The sequence below is a fragment of the Nyctereutes procyonoides genome, unplaced genomic scaffold (assembly GCF_905146905.1).
Source record: "Nyctereutes procyonoides isolate TBG_1078 unplaced genomic scaffold, NYPRO_anot_genome, whole genome shotgun sequence".
Classification (NCBI taxonomy): domain Eukaryota; kingdom Metazoa; phylum Chordata; class Mammalia; order Carnivora; family Canidae; genus Nyctereutes; species Nyctereutes procyonoides.
Window position 1 is genome coordinate 20,672,652 of NW_026575037.1, and position 14,589 is coordinate 20,687,240.

Genomic DNA, 14,589 nt, shown 5'->3' on the forward strand with positions numbered 1-14,589 from the left:
GTGAATTCAAGCCCCACATTGGGCACAGAGTTTACTTAAAAAAAAAAAAAAGATGATGACTATTCAGGTTATGTATATCTGAGTGAGCTTTGGTTGGTATTTTGTATCTTTCAAGGAATTTGCCTATTTCATATATAAGTTGTCAAATTTATAGGCACAGTTGTTTTCATAATATTCCCCTATTATCCCTTAAACATCTGTAGGATATTTAGTGTTGTCCTCTTCTTCATTCTTGATGCTGATAAAGTATCCTCTCTTTTTCTTTCAGTCTGGCTACGTTATATATCTTATTATCTCCAAGAACCAGGTGTTGGTTTCATTAATTTTCTCTTTTCAATTTCATTGACTTATTTCTATTGATATTATCTCCTTCTGTCTCCTTGTTTGTTTGCTTTTTAAAGATTTTATTTATTCATGAAAGTCACACAGAGAGAGAGAGAGAGAGAGAGAGAGAGAGAGAGAGAGAGGCAGAGACATAGGTAGAGGGAAAGCAGGCTCCCTGCAGGGAGCCTGATGCAGGAATCGATCTCCCAGGACCCTGGGATCATAACCTGAGCCAAAGGTAGATACTCAACCATTGAGCCACCCAGGTGTCCCTCTGTCTCTTTGAGTTTAATCTGCTCTTCTTTTTAGAAGCACAGATTATTAAGACTTCTTTTTTTCTATCATAACTATTTCATGTTATGAATTTTCCTCAAAGCAATGTTTTTGTTGTAACAAATTTTGATATGCCATGTTTTCATATTTATTCAATTCAAAACACTTTCTAAATTCTCTTATGAATTCTTCTTTGATTCATAGGTTGCTTAGAAGTGTCTTGCAAAAAAAAATAAAAATAAAAAATAAAAAAAGTGTCTTGCATAATTATCAAATATTTGAAGATTTTCTGGGTTATCTGTCTTGATTTCTACCTTCATTCCATTGCAATAAACAAATGTATTCTGAAAAATTTCAGTTTTTTGAAATTTCTTAAAAATTATCTTGCTCGTTTTAGAGAATGTTCCATGTGCACTTGAAAAGAATAAATATTTTGCTGTTATTCAGTGGTTCCTTTCTTCCAAGAGTAAAATCCCTCTAGTGCCTCCTTGCTTTCGATCACTCTCCAGTGTCTTAAACATGGTTTTTATTTATTTATTTATTTATTTATTTATTTATTTATTTATTTAAATTTTTATTTACTTATAATAGGCACACGGTGAGAGAGAGAGAGAGGCAGAGACACAGGCAGAGGGAGAAGCAGGCTCCATGCACCGGGAGCCCAACGTGGGACTCGATCCCAGGTCTCCGGGATCGCATCCTGGGCCAAAGGCAGGCGCTAAACCGCTGCGCCACCCAGGGATCCCTTAAACATTGTTTTTAAAATATGTTTTGTCCAGAGCTTATCTCTTGGCAGTGAGATGGTTACTCTTTTACAATTTACTCTGTAGCCAGAACTTTCATATCTTATAAGAAAAAAATTTTCTTATTTTTAACCCAGTATGTGTTGAATTTTTGGGTTCTTTCAAGCAAAAAAATTCCTAACTCATGCATATACACAGTCCACCATGTGAACTAGAATGCTGAGAACATTTGGGATGAGGAGCAGGAAACTCTATAATTGGAACTGATTTCACTCGACCTGTATTAACCTACATTGGAAGTCAATTTACCAGGAGGAGGCACAGATGACTATTTTGTTTACTTACAGATAAAACTATTTACAAAATGTTTCCAAATTTACAATTTACAAATGAAGAAGGAAATAAATGGAAATATCATTACCTTTACACTGAGGAGGGCGACTACTCCACTTGTTTTTCTCAATACAAGTAAGTTCTCTTTCTCCAACAAGGGAATATTGATCTGATCCTTTTAGATGATTACAACTAAAAGTAATTAATTCATTATATTCAAAAATAGTTCTGTGGCTATTGGTGTGTTTTCCATTTTTTATTTTTGCAGGTGGTTGACAGTAAATCTCTTATAAAGGAAATAAAAAGAAGAAATAAAGGAAAGGTGGTAAGAGAGCCTTATAAAGTCCTATGAGCTACCTTCAGTAATTCATTAACATAATTTCTATAGGCTAGCTGTGAATCTAATATCTATTTCAGTTTCTATGAGAAAATGTATTATCCCAAATTCAAACCATACACAAATGAATTTTCAAAACAAAGTTCATTTTCTTGAATACCTATATAAAATACTTATTATTACTTTATAAGGCCATGCTAAGTTTTGTTCTAGTCATTATAAAAGGTACTGAAAATTTAATGAGAAAATTAAATATGCTAAATTTATTAAATAATTAATAAATATGCTAAATTAATATGCTTGTAATTAAAAATAAAATTTACTGCTAGCTGAGAAATTCTTGAAATATTTAAATACATCAGTTTTTACATCAGTGTATATATATATATACACCCATTTGCTAAATGAGTGATTCACAATAATACCAAGATATTGTCTTTCTTCACTTTCATCCTTATGAACATAACCATGAAATTTTCCAAGGCTACAAATTATGTGATTTCACAAGAGACTGAATTCAGATATCCTTCTTTAAGCCAGATATTCAAGAGATTTGCAAAAATGTAAAACAATGGGACTACTTTCAGTATTTGCTATGGAAGATTTATTTTTCATAAAAATGTGTTGCATATGTTAACAGGTATTGAGCTTACTATTCCTAAACATGAATGAATGATTATTTTTAAAACTTCTCATTTTTTTATTCCAATATGATGAATATCAATAAACACAGCCCACATAAAGAAAAGGTCTTTGGGATCTTTGTCAACTTAAAAGCTTAAAGGGGATCTGAGGCCTAAAAGATTGAGGCTTGCAGATCTAAATTCTAAAATGAAAATTTACTTACTTTCACATTGTGGGAATTCATCACTCCAATACACCTCATCTCCTTGAAGGTTACAAGTCAAAATTGCATTTCCTTCTAAGTGATAACTGAGAAAAGAAAAACTTTCTATTTTCTCTGTTAGTTAACAAGATGCACATAAAAATGAAAATTTTTTTTTTAATTTTTTATTTATTTATGATAGTCACAGAGAGAGAGAGAGGCAGAGACACAGGCAGAGGGAGAAGCAGGCTCCATACACCGGGAACCCGACATGGGATTCGATCCCGGGTCTCCAGGATCGCGCCCTGGGCCAAAGGCAGGCGCCAAACCGCTGCGCCACCCAGGGATCCCAAAAATGAAAATTTTAATACTGTTGCTTTACTACACAACAATAGTTTGAGGGAGAAGCTTCTTTTTTTTAATTTTTATTTTTTTATTTTTTTTATTTTTATTATTTTTTTATTTTATTTTTTTTTAGAGAAGCTTCTTAAATAACAGTATATAGTGAAAGTGCTAACCATATTTACAATTAATTAGAGTTTCTACATTTTGAGTACTCATTGACCAAAAGCAAAGATGTCTAAATAAATCTGCCATATACCTGTCAGTCTGGTCTCTTTGCTATCTCTAGCGATCACACTACACATTCATTTCTATGCTTATGTTCACACCATTCTTCTCAGTAAAATCAACGACCAAGTAGAGAGATTAGGCCCTAGAGCTTGCCTGTCTGGATCTGAGCCCCAGCTCCATGAATCACTTTGGATTTGAGCTCAGGCAAGTCCCTAAATGGTCCTATTACTCAGCGTCCTCATTTATGAAAAGGGGATAACATTGCATACTTCATGGGACTGTTTAAATGATTAAATTAGACTAGCACCTGACACATAGTGAGTGCTAGCTAAATTTTAGCTCTTGTTAATATTTTTTAGGTAAGAATATTTTTCTGGGTCTAGCTCAGGAATCTTACTCAATGAAATTTTCTCTTGGGTTTTAAGTTCATGGTACTCCTTTCTCCTGCTAGACTCCTACTGTAGTAATCATGAATAATTCCATTTATTCGCTACTTCTCATTTATTATTTTCCTTTGACACCTCTCTGTATATACTGTGTTTCTTAATAAGGCTACAACTTCTTTGAGAAGAGAATATGTCTTAAGTGTTTGGTACCCCTCAAACTGCTTAACGGGCTCTCTCTATATAACTACCAACTAGATGTTCCAATATTTTTACTTGATCAAGGTAAAAAAAATAGTTGGTGAAGCTGTTTATATATGGATCCAATTGCCTTTTTTCTACACAATGGTATTTAGGAGAGGATTCTGGGAAAATGGCAGAGTAGGAAGTACTAAGAATCTATTTCCCCAACCAGACAACTGCAAGGACAGAATCTGCCTGATGGAGTTATTGTGGAACTCCAGAGTCTGTTGATGGCTTGTAATTTCTAAGGAAAGACTTGGACAGGTGAATTGCATTGATTTCAGTCACTATCATCTTAACACAGTGTCAGGTACGCATCTCCCACCCACTGCAGGCAGCTGTGTATTTGTTCCTGGAGCAGCTTAGAAGCAGTTTTAGGAGCATGGGGGGAGGGGCAAAAGGGACCCTGTCCTCCAGACATTGAGGATCCGTGCTGTTATTGAATTCTGCTTCTAATCACAGAGAAACAGTCAAAGAAGTGGGCAGCCACTCTCATCATACCTACCCCTAACTCTCATAAGTCCCTTTCTAACTGTCTGAAGTGACTTCCAGGGCATTTAAACATCCAGTGTTCTTTGTTCCTCACTTCATTTTTCACTTTTTCCCCTCTCAGGAGCCAGACATTAAAAACCAAAACACTGAACAAAGAGAGAATCTCAAAAGTAGGAAGAGAGAAGAGAGTCATCATCAAACAAGGGGGGATCCTCAATAATAATATCAACAGATTTCTTATCAGAAGCTTTGGAGGCCAGAAGACACTGGGAGAGTATACTCAAAAAAGTGCAAGAAGAAAAAAAACCATCAACCAATAATCATCTATTTAGCAAAACTATCTTTCAAAAGTGAAGAGAAAACTAAGACTTTATAAATAAACAAAAGCTGAAAGAGTTAGTGACCACTACATATCCCCTGCAAGCAATAAGAAATGCTCAAGGGAGTCCTGCAAGATGAAGTGAAAAGATATGAGAAAGTATTTTGAGCCATATGGAGAAATAAATATGAGCAATTATAACAGTTTATATTATTGTAACAATGGCTTATGAGCAAATACATGAGCAATTATAACAGTTTATATTATTGTAACAATGGCTTATGATTGCAATTTTTTGTTTTCTTTATAACTTAAGAGACTGATACATTGAAAGAAAAAAAAAAGGAAATATAAAACAGTATTACTGAAACTTTAGTTTTTAACTCCAAATCTTGTTTTCTACATAACTTAAAGGACTAATTTAAAGAACTATCAGTTTATGTTTTGGGACACACGATGTATAAAGATGTAATGTTGTGTAATAAACAACAAAATGGAGTGGGGATGGAGTTATAAAGGAGCAGAGTTTTTGTATGTTATGAAATTAAACTGCTATAAATTCAAATTAGAGTGTTATAATTTCAGGATGTTAAATATAATCCCCAAGATAACCACATAGAAAACAGTCATAGAATATACACAAGAGGAGGTACACCTGGGGGCTCAGTGGTTGAGCGTCTGCTTTTGGCTCGGGGTGTGATCCTGGGGACCTGGAATTGAGTCCCATGTCGGGCTCCCTGCATGGAGCCTGCTTCTCCCTCTGCCTGTGTCTCTGCCTGTGTCTCTCTATATATATCGCAGGAATAAATACATAAAATTAAAAAAAAAAGACAGAGATTGGTAGAATGGATGAAAACACATGACCCAACTATATACTTGCTTAAGATCCAAAGACAAAAACAGGTTGAAAGTAAATGAACTAAAGAAGATATTTCAGCAAATAGTAATCAAAAGAGAGTAAGGTTGACTATACTTTTATATCAGACCAAATAGACTTTAAATCAAGATATTACAAGAGGCAAAATACATTATATATTAATAAAGGGTTCACACAGTGAGAAGACTTAACAGCTGTGAACATTTATGCCACCTGATGACAGACCATCAAAACATATGAGGCAAAAACTGACAGAATTGAATAAAGAGATACACATTTCTACATAATAGTCATTTCTGCTAGTTGGAGACTTTAGTACCCAGTTCACAGTAATGGAGAGAATAACCAGACAATACAAGTAAGGAAATAAAGGACTTCAAGAAGACAGTATTTCTGTGAGTCTTCCTTCAAATGTGAGAGTTGGCATTTTAAATAGGGTGCACTTTGTCAAGAATTAAATTGCTGTGATTACTACATTTTGATGCTTACAATACACTTATTATTAGATATATTAAGTATTAGACAATTTTGCTTTCCTTCAATATAAATTTCTCTGAATTACTTAGGCATCTTTTCAGTCTCTATAAAAAGCCCAAGGGTTGTATGGCAATAAGTGTGACTTGTCACATAGAAAGCAAATAAAATCCACTTTCTGGGAAAGCTTGAGAAACAAAACAAAAAAATGGAATTAGTAACATTTACCTTATTTCCTCTAAGGAGCAACTTACCCCTCATCACAATGAAAGTGAACTTGATCATTAAATCCCGAGGTGAAATTTGGGAAAACAAATTCACCATTTTTGATTCTTGGATAATTACATTCTTTCTCTAAAATAAAAATTTTAAAATTTGTGTTTTTTTTAACACTGATTTCAAAACAGATTTAAATCAAAATCAAAATTTTGCACTACTCTCTGCAATTAATGCAATATTATTCTCTATAACTAACTGGTGTACAAACTTAAAATTCACATTTAACCAGATAAACAATCACCAAGAAAAAGATCCCCTAGGGATTTCTCAAATACTGGAAAGAGTACTGCTATCTGAAACCAATTTTCACATGAGAAAAAATCTTGCTGTAAAATTTATAAGTCTCCAGCGAAAGCAAAAACACACACATACACACACACACGCACAGTTTTTTTGTTCACTTACTTGAACAACCTTCTGGGATAGGGAACCATGAGTGATTCTTCTCACAATAAGTCGAGACAGGAAACGTAATGTAGTACCCTGGATTACACTCATAAAATATTTTCTCCCCAACTGCATAATAGTTTTTAAGGATACTCTTCAGCGTCATAGAGTCATATTTTGGTGGTTCACCACAGGCATCTAAGGATAAGATAATAAGAAAATGAGAAAATGTTAATGTTTTATTTTATGTATTTTTAAAAATATATGTAAGTATTTATTTCATTCACCAGCCAAGGGCTGTGGTCTGGCAGTAGGCAGGTAATACAGCATAAATGGAAAGACCCTTGGCAAGATTTTATTAATTCTTAGATGCTTTTACCCAGGTGGTGGGAGTCATGGAGGATGTCCCTTGCCTTGCTTTAAATAACAGCCTAATAACTTTTTATTTGATGGGGAATAAGTTGAATTTTCTTGCAATGATAGATTGAAGAGACAAAAAAAACCCCAATGTTTATAGTCTTAAATATATATATAGGTATGCAACCTTCCCCATTTTTTCCTAAATTCATTTCAAAACTCGCCTTGCCTCTAAGAAGCCTTCTGTAGGCCATAGCACTCTGCTCCAATGACTCTTCCATAGTCTGAAAAAAAACGATGATAATTTGTCACTTCGGGCTCAGTCTCCTCACAGAAGGCAAGTTCCTAGAGGTCAGAGATCATAGGTCATCTTTTTCTACTGCACTCTGTACCCAGTGGAGGCTTCAGAAATGTTAGAGTAACACGTGATTAGTCCATATTCAATTGCCTCCCTGAAATTATACCCCATAAGGTAAATGAGGTTAATACTACCAGAAAGTTTATATCTCCCCCCCATTTTTTTTAACAGAGAACTATGTCTCCCTAATCAGGTATTGTATCTTTTCAGACCTACTAACAAACTGATGAGCTGTCTCTGCAGAAGCCTGGAATCAAGGTCAGCGGATATGGCTCTATTCCATGAATAAGCAAGGTTGTGCATTCTTTACCAGATATAAGGAGCTAAGACCCAAAGCAGGTTATACAGGCTTTCAGCACAGGACCATAGCCTCTGCTCCTGTCCTAAGATAATTTCCTGAGGTCAGGGGCTAAATTTTGCCTCCTTCTGATGCTGAGCATCCACTTCAAAGGGAACATGGGATGTATGCGTATATGTCACTAAGGTACATGCTCCATCTACCTCATGGATAAGACCCTGCCATTTTCATCAACATGTATATAACCTAACCCCTATGATTATTAAAAACAAAACAAAACAAAACAAAACAAAATTTGTTCTCTCCCCCTTTGGAGAGGATAATTTCAGGCTTACTCTCCTGTCTCCTCCATTGACTGCCTCTCAAACTTTCCTTGCTGCATACCTGATGTCTCTGTGAATGGCTTTGCTGTGTACCAGGACTTGGGTTTGGTTCTAGCCACACATACTCCACTTGGAAAACGTCATGCTCTCTCAAATAACATAATGAAACCAGAGTGTGACCCCTTGCCCAGCAAACAAGATAGATAGTTTTGTTTTCACACACGCTCAGCAAACATAACAGATGGTCTTCACAGCTCGAATGTCTGATCCACCGCTCTAATTCTACCTTTGCTTCAAGTTCACACCACTGCCATTTCTTCTCTAGAGTGCTATCAGCGTTTCTGAACAGGCCCCCTTACCTATCTCGCCACCTTTCATTCATTTCAGGTTTCACATTGCTGCCAGAGTCACATTGATACGACAGTGACCAAAACTCTTCCAAGTCAGATACCTTTCGATGACTTCCCTAATGCCCTCATGACAATGCCTAAGGGCTCCTTATCATGGCTAGCTGACTTGTAAAGCTTGTCCCTATCAGGGCTCTGCTCACTCTTGAATAATATTCTCAAGCCCTATTCGATTCCTTACAGTGTCCATTCAATTGCCTAAACTACATCAGCACTCCAGATCTCCTTGCATCATTTAACTTCAGCTTTGACCAGAGATCCCACATTCCTCCCACCCCACTCATCTTTCAGTTTCAGTGGCATGCCACTTCTTGTGGCTCTTGACATCTCTTATCAGAAAACTAGATGAAGTGAGGGATCCCTGGGTGGTGCAGCGGTTTGGCGCCTGCCTTTGGCCCAGGGCGGGATCCTGGAGACCCGGGATCGAATCCCACCTTGGGCTCCCGGTGCATGGAGCCTGCTTCTACCTCTGCCTGTGTCTCTGCCTCTCTCTCTCTCTCTGTGTGTGACTATCATAAATAAAAAATATTTAAAAAAAACAAAAACAAACAAAAAAAACTAGGTGAAGTGTCCTCACGATGCTCGATTTACTTCTTCCACAGAATGCCTCAAAGCCTAAGTCGTTATTGTTTGTACTCCCTCCGAGACTGTTACCTTCTGAGGACCACCTATGACATATCACTGCACTTGTAATGCCCAGCACCACAGCTGAATGAGTGCAGTTAGCAGATCTTCTTAGACAAAGACTCAAATTCTTTTCTGCTCAGCCAATGTCTTCCAGAGAAATCACCAAATCATCATTTTTGTCTTTGTTGTTTTATGCCTCTCTTCAAACTTTTTCATTGGTTGAATGACAGCTCTTTCCCTTTATCAGAGTATTTGATTTCTCTCATGTCAAAATATTTATGCTTTCTTGTTTTATCATGGACCCAATCTCCATTACTGTTATTATTACAAACAGTATTTAACAGTATCAAAGGAGAACTCCAAATAATGGGGATTTTTTTCCCCAAGTACGGTAACCAAAGATTCTACATCTTCTTTCTTAAAACAACAGTGGTGATATTATAATTTTAGCAATAGCGAACCTTCAGCACTACCTGTGTACCATTATTTTAAGGGCAATTTAACTAACTTCATACTCATCCTATGAATAGGATACTATTTTCCCCTCTGTAAGATGAGCAAACTAAGGCACAGCAGCTTAAGTAATTTGTCCAAGACAACATCCCCAGCAACTAGGCAACACTGCTTCCCACCACACTCATCTGAAACCCTCCCGTGCTTCCACCAAAACACTTAGCGATGTAGTCCTCAAGACATGGTCTTCTACTGAGTCTGGAAAAATTAAAGTAACCCTGGTTTCGATTCGCTATGTATTAAGTCCAACAAAACGGCTCAAGGTGCCCTGAAAGAACAGATAATAACGTCATGTCTGAATTTTAATGATGGTGATTGTTCATTGCTGACTATCCTGTTGCTCTTCACAATGTTTGGCTCTGGGATCTAGTCCTCGGGCTCTCTCTTGCCTCCCTTGTCCTCCTGCTGCCACACCGGGTAGCTCTGCAGTCATCGAATGCCCCCAGCCATGTCATGTGTCTAAGCCTCTGACCCATCACACTGCTCCCTCTGCTCTGAACACCCTTCCTTCCTGCTCAGCTGTGGCTCCTGCTCAACCCCTGACTTCTTAACACTGAACCCAGTCAACTGCTCCTCTAGCAAGCATTTTCCACTTCCCCGGGAGGCAGTGCCCAGTCCCCTCCTCTTGGACTGTCCTCAGCATGGATCTTTCAGGCACTATCACAAGTTTTTGTGTTTAATAGTCCCCCTGGCTGACGCCATTCACACATGCAGCCCTAACACCGAGCACAGGATGTCCCTTGGAGGGGCTAGGCAAAACATCTGGCGCTCAAAGGGCCACCGCAGTCAAACAGAACACCATGCTGAAGAATACACTGAGATGCATCTAATATTGAAAATAATCATCTTTAAGTTTTATGCACTGGAGAAAGATCTGGCCACGCAATTTCTTCTGTTGCCTATCTCCCAGTATCCTGGTAACCTAACAATTGGCCAGATAAGGACTGTTGTCTCTGCTTTATAATCTGCAGAGGAAGGAGACCAAGAAACTGTCCTGTAAGTAAGCACTTAGGGATCTTGGCTTCTTCATTAGAGAGAAAGGAGAGACTTAAAGACACCACTCACAACAGGAGATGGTGGGTTTTCTCCACTGAGGCAGAGACTCCTTCTGGAAGAGTAGGACTGGTCCCGAACTGGACAAATGTTCCCTTCTGCGATCTCACGCAGCTGGCAACTGAGTGCCTTGGAGATGGCGAGCCTCCAGGCACAACACTGTCTGCTTACAAACCTGCTTCTGGGCGTGGGAGCTGCTTCAAAACGGACATGTGTATTCTATTTCCGTATTTCTCTGCCCGACATAATGAGGCCTCATTTGGGCTTTCTCTAATTCCATACCTATCCTGATTTTACCTTTGAACCTGCAACTTCCTTTTCTGCATTCCTAAGTATCTGTGACCTTCCAATTTTCACCCTATTCATTGTATTTCCTCTCCTCCAAACAATATTCATGGTCTCCTTCATTGTTAGCTCCATGGCTAACCTCAACTTGATCCCTTTTTTTTTTTTAACTTGATCCCTTTTAAAATTTTTTTTTCTTTTTGCTTTCTTTTTATTGCCACCGGCCCCTCCCCACTAGTAACAAGCAAGACAAGAGTATTGTGGGCACCGCAGAGTCTACATAAACAGTAGGAGACAGAGCCTTTCTGACATCAGCTGCCCCGCCTTAGCTTAGGCACCACAGAAAGGCCATCCTAACCCTGGGTTTTTAAAGAACCTTTTGCTGGTACTCTATATAAGCCTCAGCTGAATATTGTATTTCATTTTCTGATACTTAAAGGTTATACAAGACTGTTGATACTGAGCAAAAAGCTGGGCATTTTGAATGACAAGTGTGACAAGACAGAGGAGCTCTCTGCATTCTAGTGGGGAGAGCAAGCAGTTTGGCAAGAGTGTCTCCCCATCAGGGAGGGATCTGAGCTGGAGTGTGCGTGTCTGAGATAGGGTGGTCAGAGAGGGGGGTGACATCTCAATTGAGCTTGAATGAGAGGAAGGAGCCTTATATACAAAGGGCCGGCGGAGAATATTGCAAGTCTGAGGGAATAGTAAGTACAGAATCCCACAGAAGAAGAGTTTGGCCAGTTTTAGTGAAAGATTTTCTCTGCCACTAGTCCTTGTTAAATGCTACCGGAGAATCAAGCTCCTCTCCTCCAGAGCACTTCTCTTGGGTTATGTACTCGCTAGCAGTATGTCTTGTCTGCCGTTGTCAATCAGTCTTAGCATCCTTGTCTTGACTGCCACTGTGTGGGTTCTCACAGTGAGCAAAACTGTCTGTGCTTGCATTTGTGTGCGTGCAAGCAGATCAATAGTGAAATCAGGATCAGGAGGTCAAGGACGCAAAGCTCCAGGGCCCTGGGTACCTCCGGCCAGCTCCCCGGATCTGCTCCAGCTCAGGGCCAGAGGGCATAACCTCTCCAGGCTCTTACCAGAGTTTAGAGAAAGCAGGAGCACTGGGGCCACCAATAGGATCCCGACCAAGCGCCAAGAAAAGCGCTTCTCCGGGCAGCAGGGACAGCTGGTGCGCGGTGCGCGGGACGCCGTCATCTTGCAGGTGCCCAGCGGGAGCCTACGAGCCGGCCGGGAGGACTCCTCCCCGAGGACTGGCACCGCACGCCACAATCCCCCACCCCCAGTTATCCCCGGGCAGGTGCGCAACGGAGGGGCGTGGCCAGGGAGAGATAGGGGCGGGGCCTGGGCGGAAGTGGGCGGAGCCTGGTGGGATCGGGGCGGGGCTTGGGCGGGAGGTGGGCGGGGCCTGGGCGGAAGCGTCTCGCCTTCGCGGAAGGGGCGGGGCCCGCGGGCGGCCGGGGGCGGGGCCGGGCCGTGGGACCCAGAGGCCTCCGCGGCCGGCGCGCGCGTGCTGGCGTCGCGCCCCCGGGTCGCCGGGCCCCTGGGTCTCGTCCCGCGGCGACCCCGTGTGCGCGCCGAGCGGAGGCCCCCGGCGGCTTCGGGAGCTCGGCCAGCGCGGAGCGGGCGGGGAAGGGCCGCGGAGCGGGCGGGGCCGTCGCCGCCGTCGTCCGGGGCCGGAGCGGAAGGGCGCGCTGAGGGGAGAGCGCGGAGCCCAGGCAGCGGGGTCGTCGTGCGGCCGCAGCGTGGCGGCCCCGGGGCGCTGCCCGCGCTCGCCGAGCCCGTCCTCGAGGGAGGCGGCGGAGGGCGGCCTCCTGCCCGCGGCAAGGGAGCGCTTCCCTGAGGAGAAGGTAAGGGCGGGGCGCCCGGGGGGCGGGGCCCGGCGTGACCCCGGAGCCTCGGGATTGAGTCCCGCGTCGGGCGCCTCAGGGAGCCTGCTCCTCCCTCTGCCTGTGTCGCTCACTCGCTCCCTCCCTCCCGCCCTCCCTCTCTGTGTCTCTCATGAATAAATAAATAAAATCCAAAAAAAAAAAAGTTGCTCCGCAGGAGGGAGACCTTTTCTGGTGAAACAGCCTCTCAGTGGAAAATCAAGCGGAGAATGAGGAATGAGCCAGATCTGTTGGAGAGTTGCGGTGGGACCTGTGCGACTTCTCGGGGGGGGGGGGGGGGGGGGAGAGTCACGTGGCCTGCATTGAAAGCGCGCCTGAGAGGGACAGACACGTTGCTCCCCTGAGCTGGCAAAGCAGGAACTACTGGGGGGAGGGGGGCTGACACCCTCACGCTTAGGCTTTAATATATGATTATATATATATATTTTTTAAGATCTTTTTTTTTTAAATTTTTATTTATTTTATGATAGTCACACAGAGAGAGAGAGAGAGAGGCAGAGACATAGGCAGAGGGAGAAGCAGGCTCCATGCACCGGGAGCCCGACGTGGGATTCGATCCGGGGTCTCCAGAATCGCGCCCTGGGCTAAAGGCAGGTGCCAAACCGCTGCGCCACCCAGGGATCCCTATTTTTTAAGATCTTATTTATTCATGAGAGACACAGAGAGAGAGAGAGAGGCAGAGACACAGGCAGAGGGAGAAACAGGCTCCCAGTGAGGAACCTGATGCGGGACTCGATCCCGGGACCCCGGGGACCCGCTCTGGGCTGAAGGCAGCCGCTCCACCGCTGAGCCACCGCGGCCCCAAGCTTAGCCTCTTAATTTAACTTTTCTGTGTGGTAAGTTTTCCAGTGGACATGACTTAAACCACTAGTTCCACTTGGAGTTTATCCCAAATAAGTCGTCAGAGCTGTGACCGAAGATAGATGATCTTGGGGAAAAAGAATATCCTAAGTGTCTAGCAAAAGTATAAGGAATTGTTGATAGGTGCCTTTCCGGTTAGGAATGTCTATGCAGGAAGCACTTAAAAAAAAAAAAATCTATGTGAGAAACTACAATATATATGTGTCCAGAAAAAAGGACTCCCAATAAGCATTTGCCTTTGGTATTCCCAGTGAGCTATTAGTTGAAAACTCTCCAGACTTAACTAATATCCATTGGGATTATGCGTTTTTCATTTTCCTTGCACTTTTCAGTTTTCTTTACTGACCCTGTGTCACAGGAATCAGATGAAGAAAAACATTTTTCAGTCCAACCTATATATCAACTGCTATTTTGTTCATAGAATGATGAGGGTTGATCCTGCATCACACAGGATTAAGGTATATAACAGAATGGTGATGAAATGTAAGCTTTTCTGTATTAACTTCAAGTGCATCTTCTGGAATTACCAAACTCTATGCCTATTTAAAGAATTCTATAGTTCAGAGGCATTAAAAATGTCCAAACCATGGCATTTTCTCTTTTTCCCACAACAGCACAACGTTTGGATTCTTGGCAGGGCATATAAAACAGTAAGTGTGGGAGTGATATCTAAAACACCGTATTATCTTGTGCTCTAAGATCCAGAGATTCCATATGACACTGACTTGAAGGAGGTATAATTAAGGAGA

The 14,589-nt window shown here is 41.3% G+C and overlaps 1 protein-coding gene and 1 long non-coding RNA gene across 7 annotated transcripts in view; one reads left to right on the top strand and one right to left on the bottom strand.

Moving 5' to 3' along the window:
- Nucleotides 1-5,703, top strand: part of LOC129505916 (uncharacterized) — a 43,678-nt gene extending 37,975 nt beyond the window's left edge. Inside the window, exons 4-5 of the long non-coding RNA XR_008663632.1 lie at nucleotides 1,688-1,808; nucleotides 4,649-5,703. This is a non-coding gene — a long non-coding RNA (uncharacterized LOC129505916). The remainder of the gene's footprint in view (nucleotides 1-1,687; nucleotides 1,809-4,648) is intronic.
- Nucleotides 1-12,381, bottom strand: part of LOC129505914 (membrane cofactor protein-like) — a 30,714-nt gene extending 18,333 nt beyond the window's left edge. For all 6 annotated transcript variants that reach the window (XR_008663630.1, XR_008663631.1, XM_055319271.1 and 3 more), the window contains exons 1-5: nucleotides 12,170-12,381; nucleotides 6,882-7,061; nucleotides 6,452-6,551; nucleotides 2,858-2,943; nucleotides 1,762-1,959 (exon numbers count right to left, since the gene is read on the bottom strand). Coding sequence is in view for 4 of the 6 variants with exons in the window: in XM_055319271.1 (XP_055175246.1) it covers nucleotides 1,762-1,959; nucleotides 2,858-2,943; nucleotides 6,452-6,551; nucleotides 6,882-7,061; nucleotides 12,170-12,287 (682 nt within the window). In the remaining 2 variants the exon portion in view is untranslated. The remainder of the gene's footprint in view (nucleotides 1-1,761; nucleotides 1,960-2,857; nucleotides 2,944-6,451; nucleotides 6,552-6,881; nucleotides 7,062-12,169) is intronic.
- Between the last annotated feature and the right edge of the window lie 2,208 nt (nucleotides 12,382-14,589).